Source organism: Dipodomys merriami, unplaced genomic scaffold (assembly GCF_024711535.1).
Source record: "Dipodomys merriami isolate MVZ:Mamm:240054 unplaced genomic scaffold, mDipMer1.0.p SCAF_2, whole genome shotgun sequence".
In the NCBI taxonomy this organism is placed as follows: Eukaryota; Metazoa; Chordata; class Mammalia; order Rodentia; family Heteromyidae; genus Dipodomys; species Dipodomys merriami.
This window is the reverse complement of record NW_027203381.1, coordinates 111156889-111177794: the sequence shown is the minus strand read 5'-3', so window position 1 is coordinate 111177794 and position 20906 is coordinate 111156889. Positions and strand designations below refer to the sequence as shown.

The following is a 20906-nucleotide window of genomic DNA, read 5'->3' as shown; positions in this document are numbered from 1 at the left end:
AGTCTCAGGTTTTTCTTTTTGGGCTGGCTTTGAATCTCAGTCTTCACATCTCAGCCTACTGAGTATAAGATTAAGAGGCATGGGCTTATTTTTGTTCTGTAAACTCCATTAACAGAATGACAGTTCGTGACATGACCATTTTTTTTCAGACATGGAAGATTTGTGAAATCAGTAAATTCTAGTTTCAAAAGGTGTTCTGCCATACTTTGTGTCAACGTCAGTAAAATACTAAGTACTAGGCATCAGTACTTTTGATGTTGAGTATGATCACTGATACAAAGAACAAAGTAAATCCATAAAAATTCAGCCAAAGAGCAGTAGGAGGCTTCCACTTAAATACAATCTGATGCTATCCTGTTGGGTAAAATAAATCTATAATATGCTTTGCCATCCATCTCTGTGAAATGTCAAGGGCTGATGGGTACAGGGTGTAGGGCCCAGGGAGGTTACTGCTCCATGGGCAGTGTCCTGAGAAGCCAAGCAGCTCCTAGTGTCTGTCCTAGGATTGTTATCAACATCTAGTGCTCTCCACGGCCCTCTCCACTGCAGTAGGCCCCACACATAGCCAGAGGCATATGGCACAGGGGTGAGGAGCTTTGCCACTGGTCACTCATGCATCAGACAACTGGGCTCCATGCTGGGAGCCAGGCAGGCTGCTGCTGCAGTTGGAGATACAGATTCCTTATATGCAGGCTCCTCCAACTTGAGCATCTATCTCACTGGAAGGCCAGCTGTCTTATGACTTATCAACAGACAGTGCTCTCCAGGGCCCTGGACTTTGTCACCACAGTAGACCCCCGGCAGAGCCAGCCATATGGAGCAGGGGTGAGGAGCCTGCCACTTATCAAGCATATGCCAGTTGTGTCTGGCGGGAGCTGGGAGCCAGGAGGGCTTACTGTTGCAGCTGGAGATATGGAGTCCTGATATGTGTGCTCCTCCAGGTTGGCATCTCACTGGAAGGCCAGGTGCTTCCTCATGCTGAGATGGACTACTTTTGGTTGCTAGCTTTTGGACAAAGAAGCACTGATTTCATTGCAGTGAAGAGAATTAGAAAAATGGCTTCCCCCTTGGGCCTCTGGTGGTGCCTTCAAGATTTAGCCACCCAGATTTTATCCAGCTGCTGAAATGTAGCTTAATTTTTCCCTTAGGGATACTTGACATTTAGATTGTAGTAATCCTGTTCTCCCATACCACTCAGCATAGAAACAAAACTATATAGAAAATGTAGACATAAACATTTTCAAATCACATATAAACTAGTGTCCAAGGCAATGTTAAATTTTGGCCATATTTTAATATTTTGGGCACATGTGTTTACTTCCTCTTTCTTTTCTTTTTGCACCATCTTCGTGCCTGAACTCAGCCTGGGTGCTGTTCCTGAGCTGTTTTTGCTCAAGACTAATGCTTTTCCACTTGAACCACGGCTCCACTTATGGCTGTTTATTAGAGATAAATATCTCATGGACTTTCCTGTACTATATCAGACTTCAAACGGAGACACTTGTCTCTCAACATCTTGAGTAGATCATACAGGCATGAACCACTGGTTTTGTTTTAAACAAAATACTGTACAAACATTCCCATGATATTAAAATATTTTCAACAGATTTAAAGACTACTGTATGCAGTTGTCTGAGACCTCAGAAGTGCACTGCCTGGTTCTTTTTAGGGGTTCAGGAAAACTAAAGCCAACTGCTGCTGGTCAAAGCAATTGATGTGCCAGGGAAAAGGCAGCTTATTGGGATCCCTTCTGGCAGCCTCGTCTCCCACTAGCTCCCCCTGTTGATGGAATCTAACAGTAAGCTAGTTGAATAAAGGAGCAATAATTTGCACTACCAAGTTTTCACTGAGAATGAAAAGAAGGCTTGTATATAAAAGCCAATTTCTAGCGTGATGCTGAGAAGCAAAATAACTAGATGAGTGGATCTATGGATGTTAATCAGAGATGAGAGTCTCACCCAACTTTGAACCACGATCCCCAGATCTCAGCCTCCTGAATAACTAGAGTTACAGGCAGGAGCCACCAGCACTTGGTTCTATGTTTGAAGTTCTAATGGGTTCTGCCACAAATAATCAGCACTTTTGGTGTGGAAAAAAGGAGAAGGAGGTCTAGAGAATAATGAAATCTTGAGCAGTACTCAAGTTTTCACAAGGCGAATCTTGCTGAGCGCCTGTGGCTCACGCCTGTAATCCTAGCCACTCAGGGGGCTGAGATCTTGCGTATCGTGGTGGGAAGCTAGCGGAGACAGCATAGTCCGTGACACTTTTTTATTCCTTTTTTGCCAGTCCTAGGGCTTGAACTTAGGGCCTGGACACTGCCTTTGAGCTTCTTTTGCTCAAGCCTAGCACTCAACCACCAGAGCCACAGCACCACTTCCGGCTTTTTCTGTTTGTTGTACGGAGGAATCGAGCCCAGGGCTTCGTGCATGCTAGGCAAGCACTCTACCACTAAGCCACCTGCCCAGCCCCATGAGACTCTTACCTCCGATGAACCAGCAAAAAAAGCTGGAAGTGGAGCTAAGGCGCAAGTGGTGGAGCACCAGCCTAGAGCAAAAAAAAAAAAAAAAAAAAAAAGCTCAGGAACAACGCCCATGCCCTGGATTCAAACTCCAGAGCTGGACAACGCGCGCGCACGCGCACGCGCACACAGCAAACAAAACCCACACGGGAATCTTTGCAAGACAGAATTTGGCTTACTAGCTCCGAAGAGGCCCACCTTAAGGTGATGCCGATGATCACCATCATCTTAAAACTGGAACCCGTTCCTACCCTCGCATTTCACGGCTACCCTAGTGTAAAACTAACTCAATTCAATTTCCCACCGGTTCAGCAGCGGGCAACATCAGCTTCCGGTAAAAGACGGAAGGCGGGATTAGGTGCCACGGGTCTAATCCTTGGCTTTCTATTGGCTGGGCGTGACGCCAGTCATAGGGGCGGGTCTGAGTTATGACGTTGCCCGTGGTGAGTGGTCAGAGACGCAGCCGGGAGGCAGGAGCGGAAGTAGAGAGACAGGAAGGGGGGGGCGAGGTGGGAGGTGGAAGGGGAGGGTTGGGGAAAAAGTTGTTACGGTGACGCCTCTTCCGGTTGTAACCGGAAGTAGCGGCCCGGCAGTGTCAACCTCCGGGCTGAAGAGAGTTACCACCGCCACCTCAACCATGGGCGGGAAGAATAAGCAGCGGACCAAGGGCAACCTGAGGGTGAGCGTTGCGGGGGGCTGGTCGGCTAGTGGGGTCAGAGGGGGGGTGTGTCTGCGACCTTTAGGCTCCTCGATGTGCGCGCAGCTGTGTGGCGTGACCCCTCGGTGCCGGGAGCTCCGTGTGGGGACCTGGTGTGGGGATGGATCAGCCGAGGCAAGATGCCGCGGGGCTGCGGCGACCGCGCTGCACTCCGCGGAGCACGTGGAACTTCCCTTAAGAAACAGTTCGCTGCCAGCGCTGACTGGAGGAGGGCGGCGGGGACCGGGGCTGGGCCGGGGGGCTGGGCCGGGGGCTGGGCCGGGGCCGGGGGGGGGGCTGCTGGGCCGGGGCTGGGCCGGGGGCTGGGCCGGGGGCTAGGCCGGGGGCTGGGCCGGGGGGCTGGGCCGGGGGCTGGGCCGGGGCCGGGGGGGGGGGCTGCTGGCCCGGGGCTGGGCCGGGGGCTAGGCCGGGGGCTAGGCCGGGGGCTGGGCCGGGGCCGGGGGGGGGGTGCTGCTGGGCCGGGGCTGGGCCGGGGCTGGGCCGGGGGCTGGGCCGGGGCCGGGGGGGGGGGGCTGCTGGCCCGGGGCTGGGCCGGGGGCTAGGCCGGGGCTGGGCCGGGGCTGGGCCGGGGGCTGGGCCGGGGCCGGGGGGGGGGGGGTGCTGCTGGGCCGGGGCTGGGCCGGGGCTGGGCCGGGGGCTGGGCCGGGGCTGGGCCGGGGGCGGGGCCGGGGGGGGGCTGGGCCGGGGCCGGGGGGGGGGGGCTGCTGGCCCGGGGCTGGGCCGGGGGCTAGGCCAGGGGCTGGGCCGGGGGGCTGGGCCGGGGGCTGGGCCGGGGGCTGGGCCGGGGCCGGGCGGGGGGGTGCTGCTGGGCCGGGGCTGGGCCGGGGTTGGGCCGGGGCTGGGCCGGGGCTGGGCCGGGGGGGCTGGGCCGGGGGTTGGGCCGGGGGCTGGGCCGGGGCTGGGCCGGGGGCTGGGCCGGGGGCTGGGCCGGGGGTTGGGCCGGGGGGCTGGGCCGGGGGGCTGGGCCGGGGGCTGGGCCGGGGGCTGGGTCGGGGGCTGGGTCGGGGGCTGGGTCGGGGCTGGGCCGGGGGCTGGGCCGGGGCTGGGCCGGGGGAGGCGTTGGGTGGGAAGCAGTGAACGCGGGTTAGCCGTGCCGGGGTCTCTGGGATGTGGGCCTTCGTTCAGTGGCCTCGCAGGATCGTCGGGATGAAGGCCCAGGACCCGCGATGGTGTCTGCCTGGCTGATGCCCTGGCTGCTTGCTTCTCTGTCTTCTGCCTCCTTTGCCTCGGTTTTCTCGGCTGGCTGCACTCACGCCGGCCCCTCTCACCACGCCTTGCCTTGCCAGCCTCCCAATCCCTCTTGTGTGGCTTCCGATTTTACACTAGACAGTTTCAGCCAGGTCTGGTGAAGAACACCCCGTGTATGGTGATGACGATGAAGTTGTGTAAAGGGGTTACAATTCCATAAATCAGGTTATGAGCACAATGCTTCTTGACAATGACATCCCAGTTTTTTTCTTGTTTTGTATTTTATTATTATTAAGATGATGTACAGAGCGGTTACTTATGTAACTGTAAGTCTGAGTACATTTCTTTTTTGACAATGCCACCACCTTCCTTCTCTCCCTCTCCCAGTTTTCCCCTTCTGTCCCCACTCACAAGCTGTATAGTTCATTTTCAACAGTGTCCAGTGAGTGCCACTACTGTCACCCCATTTTTAAATCGTGACTGTCCCTTACTCTGTTCACTTTGCTTTTACTCCATTGTATTTATGACGTCTAACATTCTGCGTAATTTACTGTCATGTTTCTCTAGGAAGTGTTTTGAAGGCAGATGATTTTATCCTAATGGATTTTTTTTGGCCAGTCTTTCAGTTTGAACTCGGCCTGGGCACGCCCCTGAGCTTCTTTTGCTCAAGTCTAGCACTCTACCACTTGAACCACAGCATCACTTCTGGCTTTTTATGTTTATGTGGTATTGAGGAATCAAACCCAGGGCTTCATGCATGCTAGGCAAGAACTCTTAACACTAAACCACATTTTCAGTCCTTTTTTTTTTAACTGGAGTTTTTGTTAGCAAGCATAACCCAATTACACATGCTAATTTTTCCTGCTTCAGTTAATTCTATTGATTTCAATTTCACATTTTCTTAGATCTGTCAGTCTGTTTTGGAAGATACCATTCACAATTATACTAGCTTGTTAAGCACTGCACTAAATGGTTTACTTGAATCATTGCTTAATGCCTTAATTTGTATTTAAAATTCCCTCAACATTTTATTTTTGAAAGCTCCTTAATGTAAGCTAAAGTTGTAAGAATATTACAATGACAACTCATACATTCATTACTAATATTGGTTGCTAACATTTTGTCACCTTCTTCTCCTCTTCCTCCTCTTCCTTCTCCTACTCCTCCTTTCTCTTCCCCTTCCTCCTCCTCTCCCTCCTCATGTGAGTCTCACAGACTTTACTGCCCAGGCTGGTTTTGATCTGGAATCCTCAGATCTCAGTCACGGGAGAGATCCACCCATGCCCAGCTGTCTAAAAATAAGGTTATCCCAAAGAGGATAAGCTGGGCTTGAGTATTTGGAAAGTAATGTTATGTACTTCTGAGGAATTCTATCTAGAAGTTGTCATTAAAACTGTCATGTTGTGATTGTGTCAAAGTATTTGGTGAATGATAGATAAATTAAAAGATCAGGCCCAACTAACTTATTATTTTACATCATTACCTACTAAACTCGCGTGTATAAATAGTTTAAATGAAAGTCAGATATAAATTTTCCTAAAATATGAAAACTATTACCACGTGATGAACTCTGGTTTTTAATATCTCATTTCAATTTTGGAAAACTTTTTTCATGAGCCTTTATATTTGTATCATGAATCACTAATTGCAATAGTGGACTGTCTGTACAGTTTTATAAACATTGTTCTAATGTTTAGGGAACAAAAAAAATGGACCCAGGATCATGTTTGATAGGTCCATGATGACAGAATTAGGACACTTGGGGAATATTGCAATAGATGAATTAGCTTAGGGATAAATGAGTAGTCAAAAGTTTGTTCCATGGGCTGGGAAGGTGGTTTAGTGGAAGAGTGCTTTCCTTGCATGCATGAGGACCTGGGTTTGATTCCTCAGTACCACATAAGCAGAAAAGGCTGGAAGTGGCGCTGTGGCTCAAGTGGTAGAGCGCCAGCCTTGAGCTGAAGAACGGAAGGACAGCGCCCAGGCCTAGAGTTAGACCCCATGACCAAAATTTTTTTTTAAAAAGTTTGTTCCAGTTGGCCCCTGTGGCTCACGCCTGTAATCTTAGCTACTCAGGAGGCTTAGGATCACAGTTCAAAACCAGCGTGGGCAGGAAATTCCATGAGACTCTTATCTCCAATAAACCGCTCACAAATCAGAAGTGGTACTGTGGCTTAAGTATAGAGTGCTAGCCTTGTGCTGGAAAGCTGAGGGACAGTACCCAGGCCCAGAGTTCAAGCCCCACTACCAACAACAACAAAAAAGTTTGTTCCAGTTTTGAGAATTATTAAGAAATTATAAGATTATGAGCTCTTGTTGGATTCTAGCTTATTTTCTGTTTTCTTTTCAGCCTTCAAACAGCGGCCGAGCTGCAGAACTCCTGGCCAAAGAACAGGGAACTGTGCCTGGTTTTATTGGTTTTGGAACATCTCACAGTGACCTGGGCTATGTTCCTGCTATTCAAGGAGCTGAAGAAATAGACAGTCTCGTAGATTCTGATTTCCGAATGGTGCTACGGAAACTTTCTAAGAAAGATGTTACAACAAAATTAAAAGTAAGTTTTCTTATTTCAAATGATTAAGAATTATCTTTTTGTTAAAACAAATGTCATTAGCATGCTTGATGTGAAGAAAAATGAGCAATAACTTGTCATTAACTACTTCTTTTACAGTTAGTTCTTCTTGTTTCTGACACATAGATTTAAATTGAGTTGGCACTTAAGTTCGTTGTCAACATAGTGTCTTGTACATCTCATTGTTACAATAGGTCATCCTGTATCCTTATTTCAGCATTTTATTATTTCCCTTCCCCTCCCCAAATTAGAAAAATGTATATATGAGATGTAGGACACCGGAATCAAATACAGTGACAACAGGTGTTGTACCATGGGTGAAGAACATACAAAGAAACAAACAAAAAAAAATCACATAGTACATTATAAGTACATTTAAAAGGACAGCAAGAAAGATGGAACCTCTTGTGTCCCTATCTTGGGGTTCATTTGCTTAGCATTAGCTATATGGTCATATGTACTTAGCTTTTGACCTCTTTTGCTTGTCCTAGACATATACTAGTTATTGCATATAAGGGAAACCATGGGACCTTTGAGTCTGGCTTACTTCACTTAATATAATTTTTTGCAAGTCTTTCCATTTCCTAACAAATGGGGCAATGTCATGCTTTCTGATGGAGACATCGAATTCCATTGTGTTTGTGTGTGTGTGTGTGTGTGTGTGTATGCCAAATTTTCTTGATCCATTCACCTACTTAGGGGCATCTGGGTTGGTTCCATATCTTAGCTATGGTGAATAATGCTGCCATAAATATAGTTGTGCTGGTAGCTTTAGTATGGTCTTGTTTGTGATCGTTTGGGTAAATGCCTAAAAGTAGAATTGCTAGGTCATAGGGGAGCTCTATGTGTAGTCATTCTTTTGAGGACTCTCCTTACTGCTTTCCAAAATAGTTGAACAAGTTTACATTCCCACTAACAATGCAGTAGGGTTCCCTTTTGGCCACATTCCCTCCAGCATTTGTTGTTATTATATTTCTTGATTATAGCCATTCTAAATGGGGTGAGGTGGAATCTCAATGTTGTTTTGATTTGCATGTCTTTTATGGCTAGAGAAGTTGAACATTTCTTCATGTGTCTATTTGCCATTCTTATTTTCTCTTCAGAGAAGTTTCCCTTTAAGTCTTTAGCCCACTTATTAATTGAGCGGTTTTTTCTTTGAGGATTTGTTGTTGGGGGATTTAATTTTTTGAGTTTTAAGTATATTTTAGATATGAGACCCTTGTCCATTGTATGGCTAGTGAAGAGCTTCTCCCAATCTTGTTTGCTATGTCCTTTGCCACGCAGAAGCTCTACAAGGAACTACTTGTAATTTTAACTGAACATTTTTTTTTTTTAGTAGAGAATGTAATCTGAATTTTTTTTAATTGTGAAAATACTGTACAAGAGGGGTTAGAATTACATGGGCAAGATAATGAGTACATTTCTTATCAAGCATTGTAGCCTCCTCCTTTGTTTTCCCTTCCCATCCTCTCCCCACCCCCCAATCTCCACCCCCCCACGCACCAATTCGTTTTCGACATAACAATTTGTATATCTCATTGTTGTAATGGGTCCACCTGTATCCCTGTTTAAACGATTTGTTTTTCCCCTTCCCCTCCACAAATTATACTGACATCAAATACAGTGAAAGCAGGGGTTATACTGTGGGGGAGGAATAAGATGAATTTTTTTGAGGTATTTCTCTATGTTGTATAAGTTAATCTGTAAGTCCTAGGCTCAGTAATCCTTTCTTTGAGTCTCTTAAGTAGTTCAGAGTAGAGATGTATGTAACCCCATCCAGTTCAACATTAAAAGTGTGTGCGTTTGTGTGTGTGTGTGTGTTTGTGTGTGTGTGTGTGTGTGTGTGTGTGTGTGTCCTGAGGCTTGACCTCATGGCCTGGGCACTTTTCCTGAGCTTCTTTTCTCAAGGCTAGCATACTACCACTTTGAGCCATAGAATACTTCTGTTTTTTTTTCTGGTGGTTTATTGGAGATGAGAGTCTCATGGACTTTCCTGCCCCAGCTGGCTTCAAACCACAATCCTCAGATCTCAGCATCCTGATTAGCTGGGATTACAGGTGTACGACACCAGTGCCTAGCTCCCTGAGCATTTTTGCTCAATATCAGCACTCTGCCACTTGAGCCACAGCTCTATTCTACCATTTTTGGTGAGTAGGTGGAGATAAGAGCCTTACCACTTTCTTGCTCACATTGGCTGAACCACAATCCTCAGATTTCAGCCTCCTGAGTAACTAGGATTACAGGCATGAGCCAACGGCATCTGGCTCAACACTGAAATTTTAAATTGCTCATATTTGTATATGTTTAATTAAAAAAAAAAACTGGGGCTTGGAAGATAACTCAGTGCTAGAGTGCTTGCCTTGCATGCATGAGGCCCTGTGTTTGAGTCCTCAGCACCACGTAAGCAGAAAAAGCCAGAGGTGGTCCTTTGGCTCAAGTGGTAGAGCACTAGCCTTGAGCTGAAGAGCTGAGGGACAGTGCACAGGCCCAGAGTTCAGGCCCCATGACTGACCAAAAATAAATAAATGAATAAAGCTGAGGCTGGGAACGTGGCTTAGTGGTAGAGTGCTTGCCTAACATGCACAAAGCCCTTGTGTTTGATTCCTCAGTACTACACAAACAGAAAAGCCAGAAGTGGTGCTGTGGCTCAAGTGGTAGAGTGCTAGCCTTGAGCAAAAGAAAGCTCAGGGACACAGTGCCTAGGCCCTGAATTCAAGATCCAAGACTGGCTCAAAAGGAAAAAAAAAAAAAACCTGAAAAGTTTCTACTATCGTAGATTGTGAAACAATTCTTTATACTTTTTTCTAAATAGCTCAGAAAGAAATAATGTATTTTCTTGTTATATAAAATAGACTAAGCTTCCAGAACACAATAAAAATAACCATGCACAAACATGATGGCTGTTATTCATGAATGATGTTAATAATTTTTTTAGGCGATGCAGGAATTTGGCACCATGTGTTCAGATAGAGACACAGAAATTGTGAAAGGAGTTCTTCCCTATTGGCCAAGAATTTTCTGCAAAATTTCACTTGTAAGTATGAAGACTTTCACTAGGTTATCTCAGTTGTGAACTTTTTTGGTTACCATCTTAGAAATTGTTAAGTTTAGGCTATGCGGTGTTATGTCAGCATTGTTACGTGTATTGGACCATGTTGAATTGTAAAGAATGTATATATAGGATATGTATTTTCAAAACTTAAGTTTTGCTGGGCTTGGGAGGCTGAGAGAGTCATGAGTTTGAGGCCAGCTTGGATTATACAGTGAGTCTCTGTCTTAAAAATAAGAGCTAGTGAGCTTGCTATAATTCTAGCTGCTCAGGAGGTTGAGATCTTAGAATTGTGGTTTGAAGCCATCCTGGACAGGATGCAAGTGAGACTCCTATTTCTAGTTAACCACCAGAAAGCTGCAAATGAAGCTGTGGTTCAAGTGGTAGAGCACTAGCCTTGAGGAAAAAGAAATCTCAGGAACAGTGTCCTGGGCCTGAGGTCAATCCTCAGGACAAGCACCAAGAAAGTATAGAAGTTAGTCCTTTATGAAAGATTCATCCTTGGATGGGCCCCGATGGCTCCGGCCTGTAATCCTAGCTACTTAGAAGGCTGAGTTCTGAAGATCATGGTTCAAAGCCTTGTGGGCAGGAAAGTCCATGAGACTCTTATCCCAAGTAACCACCAGAAGTAGTGCTATGGCTTTTATCTTCAATTAACCACCAGAAGTAGTGCTGTGGCTCAAGTGGTAGAGCGCCAGCCTTGAGCTAAAGAGCTCAGGGACAGTGCCCAGCCCCCAGAGTTCAAACCCCATGACTGACAACAACAACAACAAAATAATAATAATAATAATAATAATCCCAATACTTTTCAGTCATAAGGAATTTTAGAAGTTACTTTATTCTTTTATATGTTTATTGTCGAAGAGCAAGAATGAGTTCCTTATAATTAAAGTCTAGATTTGAGCCTGTCTTGAATACAGTATCTTTGGAAAAGGTGAAAAGGGAGAGTTATTTCACCTGATACCCAATTTTTTTTCTTATTTAAAAAGATTGTTACTATAAAGGTAATTACAAAAGGGTTTTAGTTACATAAGTCAGGTAATAAGTACATTTCCTTTTGGACAATGTTACCCCCTTTCCTTGCTCTCTCCCAGTACTGATTTGAAAACAAGATAGCAATGAACCCTCTCAAAACTGTATTCTCAATATTTCAAAACAATTTTTTTGGTGCTTGAGATTGAACTCAAGGTCTAATGCATGAGAAACAGGTGCGCTATCACTGAATTCCATCCAGAACCCTTTAAAGATTGACATTAGTATAGCTCTGTGTGTAGGTAAATTCTTGTTAATGAGTCATTAGGGTATACCTAGAAATTTTGATATTTGTTTTTAAGCCACATTTATATTTTCAACAGGATCATGACCGCCGTGTTCGAGAAGCCACACAGCAAGCTTTTGAAAAACTTATCCTTAAAGTAAAGAAACACTTGGCTCCCTATTTAAAAAGCTTAATGGGCTATTGGCTCATGGCTCAGTGTGATACATATGCACCAGCTGCACTTGCAGCAAAAGATGCATTTGAAGCTGCTTTTCCTCCAAGCAAACAACCAGAAGCCATAGCATTTTGTAAAGATGAAATTGCAAGTGTAAGTTTTTGGAACCATTATGTATCTATGTTTCCTTAATTACTTCAGGGACATAAGGCATGATATATCTCTGGTTTTGTAGATGTGTCAGGAAAAAATAAGTTTTGTACTCTATTTGTATACCTCAGTCAACACCTCAAGAGGCTTAGTGATTTCTCTGCATCAGCTAGGTGACCTCTGATTTTATTCAGTTCTAACACTACCTGCAGGAAGTGCTAGAGGCTGCAAGTTGTTGGCTCATGACCCACATTGCTTCTACTGCAAACTAAGTTCCAAATCCTGGCCTTTGTAACTTCTGTCTGACTGCTTACACACTGGGGTTCTCAGATCCTCTCCTTATGTTCAATCGATTTGCTAGAATATCTCATAGAACTCAAAGAATTGCTCTACTGACATTTGTGATTTGTTACCATAAAGAATGTCATGGTTGGGGAGTATGTGTATGGGTGTATTGGTACTGGGGATTGAATTTAGAGCTTGAAATTATAGCTCTTACTTGCCTTTTTCCTTTCAAGTCCCCTGCTTTATTACTGGAGACACATTTCCACTTTTAACTTTTTGTGTGTGTGCATATCCTGGGACTTGAACTCTGGGCCTAGGTGCTATCCCTGAGCTTTTTTTTTTTTTTCTCAAGGTTAGGGCTCTACCACTTGAGCCATAGCTCCACTTCCACTACTACCTTTTGGCTGGTTAATTGGTGATAAGAGTTTCACATACTTTTTTGCCTGGGCTGGCTTCAAACTGCAGACCTCAGATCTTATCCTCCTGAATAGATAGGGCTGGCTACTGCACCCAGCTCAAAATCAGATTTCTTACCTTGTCTTTTAAGGCCTGGCCAATCTGATACTTCCTTACCTGTTTGGACTCTTCACCCAGAACTTTCTCCCACCTCCTTCCCAACATATTAATTGGCTCTAGTTTTCCATTTAGGCTTTCCATCCTTCATTTCTACAGACAGAGTACGTATATTTTTGATGTTTGTAAAAGAAGTTCTGTAACCCATCAATTGATTTAAAAATAAAAGGTAGCTGGGCACTGATGGCTCATGCCTATAATCCTAGCCACACAGGAAGCTGAGATCTGAGGATCGTGCTTTAAAGCCAGAGCAGGCAGGAGAGTTGGTAAGATTCTTATCTCCAATGAACTACCAAAAAAGTTGGAAATAGAGCTGTAGTAGGGCACTAGCCTTGAGCACAAATGCTTATGGACAGTGCTGAGGCCTTGAATTCAAGCCCCAGGACCAGCACAAAAACAGAAACTAAAGGTGATTCAGTAGTATTAGAGTGAAATGTTATGCATTTGAAAGTAAGAGCTTTAGAAAATGTTTTGAGGCAAGTAATTTTGTTATTCATAGCTCTTTAGGAAAAAACATGGGTTTTTGTTATAAGTGAATTACTAGTTATTGAACATGTTAGGTGGTTTCAGTTTCGTGGTTTTTTTTTTTTTTTTTTGTCTTTTTGTCACTTGTGGGGCCTGGGCTCTGTCCCTAGCTCTTCAGCTCAAGGCGAGCCCTCTACTGCTTGAGCTACAGCACCACTTTTGGTTTTCTAGTGGCTTATTGGAAATAAGAGTCTCATGGACTTTCCTGCCTAGGTTGGCTTTGAACCACGATCCTCAGATCTCAGCCTCCTGAGTAGCTAGGATTACAGGCATGAGCTACTGGCACCCAGCTTTCAGTTTATTTTTTAAAATTGTGTCACAGGGTTATTATTAGCTGTTGGAGTTGAATTTTATCAGGCGAAATCAAATTATTGAGGCAGTATAAAATGATTATGAAAATATCATTATAAATATTATTATTATTATATGTAGACAATGTATGAAACCATTGAGTTCTGCGGCTATTTAATTGTATGACAACAGACATATTGCTGTGCCTCCATTTCCTGATCTGTAAAGCAGGAAGCAGCAAACTTCATGGAGTTCTCGTAAGGATTGTTATTTTTTTTTAATTTTTTTTATCTTTTGCTGGTCCTGGGGCTTGAACTCAGGGTCTGGGTGCTATCTCTGAGCTTCATTTGCTCAAGCATGAGCCACCAGTGCCAGGCTATTTTTAATTTTTTTAATTTTTAAATTTTTTTGTGGGTATGGGGCTTGAACTCGGGGCTTGAACTTGAGATTTTTCACTCAAGGGTAGCACTCTACCACTTTGAGCTACAGCTCCACTTTTAGATTTATTTATTTATTTATTTATTTATTTTGGGTCTAGTCGTGGGCCTGAACTCTGGGCCTGGGCACTGTCCCTCAGCTCTTCAGGTCAAGGCTAGTGCTCTACCACTTGAGCCACAGCGCCACTTCCGGCTTTTTTCTTTTTGCTTATGTGGTGCTGAGGAATGGAACCCAGGGCCTTAAGCATGCAAGGCAAGCGCTCTACCACTGAGCCACCTTCCCAGCCGTAGATTCATTTATTTTTATGTACAAAATGTGCTTAAATTGCCTGTGTGTATCAGTTCCTTTTGTCACTATAACAAAAAACCTGACAAAAATTAAGATTTAGGACTGTCCTTGAGCTTTTTTTGCTCAAGGCTGGTGCTCTACCACTACAATGGTAGAACTACAGTGACACTTCCAGTCTTTTGATGAGAGTTGGTGGTATGAGGCAGAAATATGTTTTCTGCTCCTCCAGCAGCAGCAACCAACTTTAGGGATTGATAGGAAAGGAAACACAGTAAGATTACTGCTGCATTTTGCCACTAGGTGAGATGAGGTTAATGAGAGTTTTAAAAATGGATTGTACTTAATTGTAGCTGTTCACCATTGACTCTATAGGTGCTGCAGGATCATCTTCTAAAAGAAACACCTGATACACTCAGCGACCCACAGTAAGTTAAATTGTTTCTATAAACTATGTTAGGATTTGTTTCAGTCATGTGTAATCAGATGTAATGTCAGTTTTTACTTGGTGATTTTTTTTTTTTTGTCGGTCGTCGACTTGAACTTAGGGTCTGGGAGCTGTCTGAGATTTTTCACTCAAGGCTACCATGTTCTACCACTTTGAGCCGCAGCACCACTTTTGGAGATAAGAGTCTCAGGGACTTTCCTGCTTGGGCTGGCTTTGAACTGTGATCCTCAGATCTTAGTCTCTTTAGAAGCTAGGATGTACAGGTATGAGCTACTAGATCCCAGTTCATGTAGTGATTTCTTGTAGACATTTCAACTTCCACTGCTACATGCCAGGTGCTCTATTAAGTGCTTTTTGATGCAAGTTATCTTTCTATTTTACTTAAATTATCTGGGAACTTACTCATTCAGTTCTATGAGAAGGATAATTTTTTATTTCCATACATTTACCCTTTTGCATTCAGATTAGGAATTATTTTGAATTTTATTAGAAAATGTTTTTATTTGCATTGAAGGAATAGTAAGATGTTTTTATTTACTCTTGTTAAGAATTGATGCCGGGTACTGGTGGCATACATATGTAATCCTAGCTACTCAGGAGGCTGACATCTGAGGATTGTGGTTCAAAGCCAGCCTGGGCAGTAAAGTCCATGAGACTATATCTCCAATTAACTACCAGCAAAACAGAAATGGAACTGTGGCTCAACGTGGTAGAATACTAGCGTTGAACAAAAATGCTCAGGGACAGGGACCATGCCCTGTGTTCAAGCCTCATGATGGACAGGGGGAAAAAAGAGAACCCATGAGGGAATATATCAAAACATACCTTCATATTTATTCCTTAATACATGCCACTGAGGGAAATACCCATGTTCATTGATTTCAAGCTTGACTTTTTGTCTACATTCATCTTGTTTTAGTACTAGATATGTGATTAAAATTCTGCGTAATTTACATTTTGAGGGAGATTGGCTGAAAGGAGTAAAGGTCAGAAATAAAGTAACTGGTAGACAATGACGAAAATTTAAAAGTGCCAATATGTGGTTTGGCTTCTTTGAAATTCTAACATTTATCTACTTTTCAAATCAAGAACTGTTCCAGAAGAAGAAAGAGAAGCTAAATTCTACCGTGTTGTAACTTGTTCTTTATTGGCATTGAAGAAATTGCTTTGCCTCATACCTGATAATGAGCTTGATTCTCTGGAGGAGCGATTTAAGTCTCTGTTGTCACAGAATAAGTTTTGGAAGTATGGAAAACATAATGTACCTCAGGTATCTAAATCCTTTTTATTTTAAGACCTTTATTTTTTTCCCTCTTAATTTTACTAAATTCCATATGTACTTTGCCTTAATTGTATTTAAAATGATCACTTCTTACTAGTTATTTTGCTTTTTGCTACTGGAGATTGAACCATAACACCTCATGTATCCCAAGTTCACATTGTACCCTTGAAAATTCATCCCCTACTCCAGTTTTTCCAAAATTTGGGTCTCAGGTTCTGAGTTGAATTACTGTATTTCTTTGTTTATGCTACCTTGAAATTGTTAGTATATACAAGGCTTTTTTCATTTAATGCATTTTTTTGCATTTGTTCTTTTTTCCTCATCTCTGCTTCTGGTGGCTGATCATTCTAATATTCAGTTAGGCTCCTGTGAGCCTTTGATCATAATATTTCTTGTGAACTTCGTTTCCATTTAAGTTGGTTCATCAATATTGAATTCATAGCCAGGAACACTAGAACTCATGCCTTAAGTAGGCTTATCTAACACAAGACATACATTTTGTTTGTGTTAAAGAAGAAGAGAGAGAGAGTGTGTGTGTGTGTGTGTGTGTGTGTGTGTGTGTGTGTGTGTGTGTGTGTGTGTGTGTGTGTGTGTGTGTGTGTGTGTGTGTGTGTGTGTGTGTGTGTGTGTGTGGTGTCTACTATAACTGAGCTATACCCCCCCAGCCCTTCTTTTTTTTTTTTGCCCTTGTATTTCCTCTATAAGGCACCTTACAATCTTCTTGTACTTTGACACAATAAGCCACACTGCATTGAAAGGCAATTTAATCTGAAAATTGCTGAAGAAAAGCATAAGTACTTCAAATAATGTGGTAGACTGTTCATAATACGTGAACTGAAATAAAAAGAATACTGACTGGTTTGAGCTGAGTGGGTTTTCTAAATTCTTTTTGTAAATGGAGTTTCAACTTACAATTTGGCTTGGAAAACACATTCTGTCCATAATACTGTCCTTAAGCTATAAAGTGAACTTTAAATTTTAATTAATTTTGAGTTTAAAATTACAGTTGACTCTTTTTCAGATCTTCTATGTTATTTCTAGGATTCCTTTCCCTGCAGATTTCTTTAAACATTTGTTTATTTAAATATAAGTATTGTTTTTATGGAGTATGTGACTGATAATTATATACAAGCCATAATGATAAACTTCCTTTTGTTTCTGTTGATTATGGCTGCTGGTATTTGTTTGGCTCTGTCAAAGCCCCACATGAAGGGGTCTGCTATGTAAAAGGACTTGTGTTTGTTTCAAGCAAAGAGAAAGTTGAATTCTTTTTGCCTTTATTTTTTCATTGTTAATTCTGAATATCTTTTCACTCATTTGATATTGTAAGATTTTTTTAAGTCTTTTTTTTTTTTTTTTTTGTCGGTCGTGGGGCTTGAACTCTGGGCCTGGGCGCTGTCCCTTAGCTCTTCAGCTCAAGGCGAGCGCTCTACCACTTGAGCTACAGCGCCACTTCTGGTTTTCTGGTGGTTTATTGGAGATAGGAGTCTCATGGTCTTTCTTGCCCCGGCTGGCTTTGAACCGCGATCCTCAGATCTCAGCCTCCTGAGTAGCTAGGATTACAGGCGTGAGCCACCAGCGCCCGGCTCTTTAAGTCTTTTATAATACTTTTAATTTTATTAATGAAAAGATTAGTGTGGCTCTCGCTCTAGAGCATAAATACATATATGTGTACATATATACATATATATGTATGTATACATATATATGTGCATGTATGTATACACATGTGTATATAAGTATCCATGTTTTATATATATGTATATATATGTATGTATGTATGTATATTTGGTTTTTGTTGGTTGTAGGGATTGAACTCTGGGTCTGTGCACTGTCCCTGAGCTTTTTACTCAAGACTAGCACTCAACACTTTGAACCACAGAGCCACTCCCAGTTTTCTGGTAGTTACTTGGACATGAGTCTCAGAGACTTGCCTGCTCGGGCTGGGCTGGCTTTTAAATGTGATTCTCAGATCTCTGCCTCCTGTGGGCCACCAGAACCTGGCATAATGTTGCTTGGTTTTAATTGAGCTCTCCATTTTTTTCTTTAGATCCGATCAGCGTATTTTGAGTTAGTTTCTGCTTTGTGCCAGCGCATCCCAAAGTTGATGAAAGAGGAAGCTTCTAAAGTGAGCCCATCTGTTCTACTTAGCATTGATGACAGTGACCCCATTGTCTGCCCAGCTCTCTGGGAAGCTGTTCTCTACACCCTTACAACAGTTGAGGTATGTAAGAGAGGCACACTTAGTTCATTGGAGAGTACTTGTCTTCCTAGTTTTATTTTAGAACTCTTAGAAAAAATATTAGAGACCCTTATACTATCTTAACACCTACTGCAAAAATGCTTTCCAAATTTAGTTTATCTCTTAAACTGACTTAATGTACTTCCTATTTGGTCAGAATAATTATTCTTTTAATTATGTGCTATAATGTTGCAGAAAATATATCTAAATCTTATATTTAAGTTACAATATAACTTGTGTTCTTGAGAAAGTATCTTTTAAGTTTATTTTTATGTTTGTGTATGTGTATGTGGTACTAGAATTTGAGCTCAGGGCTCTGTGCTTGCTAAGTACAGTACCATTTGAGCCCTGTCTACGTCTCATTTTGCTTCAATTTATTTTTATGGAAGGGTCTTTCACTTTTTCCCATGGTTATCTTTGAACTTTGGGTCTCCCATCTCTGCCTCTGAATAACTGGGGTCGTAAGCATGAGTTATTCAATCCAGCTTCTGTTGGGTTAAATAATTATTTCTACTCAACGTATATATAATATATATAATATATAACGAATATATAATTTCATGTGTTTGGCACAATTCTTGGGTATCGTTTGTAACTTTACAGTTTTAATGACAGATTTTTAGCTTCTTTAGATAAAATATGGGATTTTTGTTTTTTAAAGCCAGTGTGTGTTCTTTCCAAATTGGGAAAAGTATGTTTTATAATCTTTATTACTGTTTTAATCTTTTCTTTGGATAGGATTGTTGGCTTCATGTAAATGCAAAAAAAAGTGTTTTTCCCAAACTTTCAACTGTGGTTCGTGAAGGTGGTCGAGGCCTTGCTACTGTCATATATCCTTACCTTTTGCCATTTATCAGCAAACTCCCTCAGTCCATCACAGACCCAAAGCTGGATTTCTTTAAAAATTTCCTCACCTCTCTAGTTGCAGGGTAAGCAATTCAAATTGTGTTTATTTAAAGACATGTTTTTTTCTGTTTTCATTCTCATTGTTGTCTTTCTTATTTGAATTACTCCCAAATTGTTTGTGGGAGTATTTTCAGAGCAATTTCTTTTTTTTTCTTCTTTGAATATTGTCATAGTTTCTGTGGTAGTACCTAGCAAGAAGCTGGATAAATGGGGTTAAGTTCCTATTTGAAGATAAGAATCATAGCCCATCTTTCAAATGGGCTATGATTTTTATATTTATAGCTAAAATGCAGATAATGAGCTAATAAAGTTCATCAAGAGTTCCTTAAAGTTGAATTTTTTTAAATTTTTATTTTTTTAACAGTCCTAGGGCTTGAATTCAGGACCTGGGCACTGTCCTTGAGCTTTTTTGATCTAAGTTAGTACTGTACCACTTGAGCCACAGCACTATTTCTGGCTTTTTCTTTTTATGTGGTACTGAGGAATGATACCCAGGCTTTTATGAATGCTAAGCAAGCACTCTACCACTAAGCCACCCTACCAGCCCCAAATGTATTGTTTAAAAACTCATTAGTAAAACTATTTTTATTACATTCTACATATGGACTGAAATAATTTTTTGTTAAACAGCCATATATGGGCTGAGAATGTGGCTTAGTGGTAGAGTGCTTGCCTAGCATGCATGAAGCCCTGGGTTTGATACCACATACACAGAAAAAGCTAGAAGTGAGCTTTGGCTCAAGTGCTGGAGTGCTAGCCTTGAGCAAAAAGAAGCTCAGGGATAGTGCTAGGCCCTGAGCTCAAGCCCAGGACTGGCAAAAACAAAACAAAACAAAGACAACTATATATATATGTATATATATATATATATATATATATATATATATATATATATATAATACATGTATAAAATTTTACTCCTGTCTTTTATATTTATATGTGAATAGACTCATTAAAAGAAAGTGAATCTTATTAAAAGAAAGTGAATCTTACCTTTTACTAACATGTTTTTGAAAATTTTTTTTTTCTCTTACATTTATGTTCTCACTGGCTGTATGTGATTTACTCATTAGTGTTTAAGTTTTTTTTTAAGTTATCCTTTGGTTTTTCAGTAACTTTATTTTGGTGATTCTGAGTTCTCATTTTCTTCATGAGAGTAATACACAGTCATTATCTTGTAGGCTGTCAACAGATAGAATGAAAACAAGCTGTTCTGAGTGCTCAGCAGTAATAACTGCCTTTTTTGAGTGCTTACGTTTTATAATGCAGCAAAACTTAGGTGAGGAAGAGATGGAAAAGATGCTCGTCAATGACCAGGTACTTATGATGGGAAAGTTACCTGGGCCTTTGCACACTGACTGTGACCAATTAAGTTCCTTGTGTCTTGTTGCCATTTGTGGTAGTTAGCCTTCCATATAAAAAATTCATTTTTATAATTTCAAATTGAATAATGCCATCAGTTGCTAGTGTAATATGATAATCTGTAGGCTAGTCATAAGACTCATCAAATATATCTAACTCTCTGGAATTGAAGACTTTTTGAGAGAGGTAGTATAAACAGATCTTGGAAGATATGTTAGTATTAAACTTGAATTCTGCAGCAAACATCTTTTTTTGGGGGGGAGGGGTGTCCAGTTGTGGGGCCTGAACTCTGGGCCTGGGCGCTGTCCCTCAGCTCTTCAGCTCAAGGCTAGTGCTCTACCACTTGAGCCACAGCGCCACTTCCGGCTTTTTTTCTTTTTGCTTATGTGGTGCTGAGGAATCGAACCCAGGGCCTCAGGCATGCAAGGCAAGCGCTCTACCACTGAGCCATCTTCCCAGCCCTGCAGCAAACATTGCTTTTTTTTTTTTTTTTTTGTGGTTGTGGGGCTTGAACTCTAGGCCTGGGCACTGTACCTCAGCTTTTCAACTCAAGGCGAGAGCCCTGCCACTTGAGTTACAGAGCCACTTCCGGTTTTATGAGTGTTTATTGGAGATAAGAGTCTCAGGACAGGCTGGCCGAG

General features: G+C 42.3%; 1 protein-coding gene across 1 annotated transcript in view; it reads left to right on the top strand.

The window, feature by feature from the left end:
- The first annotated feature begins 3052 nt into the window (after positions 1 to 3052).
- Positions 3053 to 20906, top strand: part of Ltn1 (listerin E3 ubiquitin protein ligase 1) — a 52152-nt gene continuing 34298 nt past the window's right edge. Inside the window, exons 1-9 of the mRNA XM_070030527.1 lie at positions 3053 to 3197; positions 6775 to 6978; positions 9932 to 10030; positions 11401 to 11631; positions 14401 to 14453; positions 15563 to 15743; positions 17806 to 17979; positions 18736 to 18926; positions 20085 to 20220. Coding sequence (XP_069886628.1) covers positions 3156 to 3197; positions 6775 to 6978; positions 9932 to 10030; positions 11401 to 11631; positions 14401 to 14453; positions 15563 to 15743; positions 17806 to 17979; positions 18736 to 18926; positions 20085 to 20220 — 1311 coding nt within the window. The 5' untranslated portion in view covers positions 3053 to 3155. The remainder of the gene's footprint in view (positions 3198 to 6774; positions 6979 to 9931; positions 10031 to 11400; positions 11632 to 14400; positions 14454 to 15562; positions 15744 to 17805; positions 17980 to 18735; positions 18927 to 20084; positions 20221 to 20906) is intronic.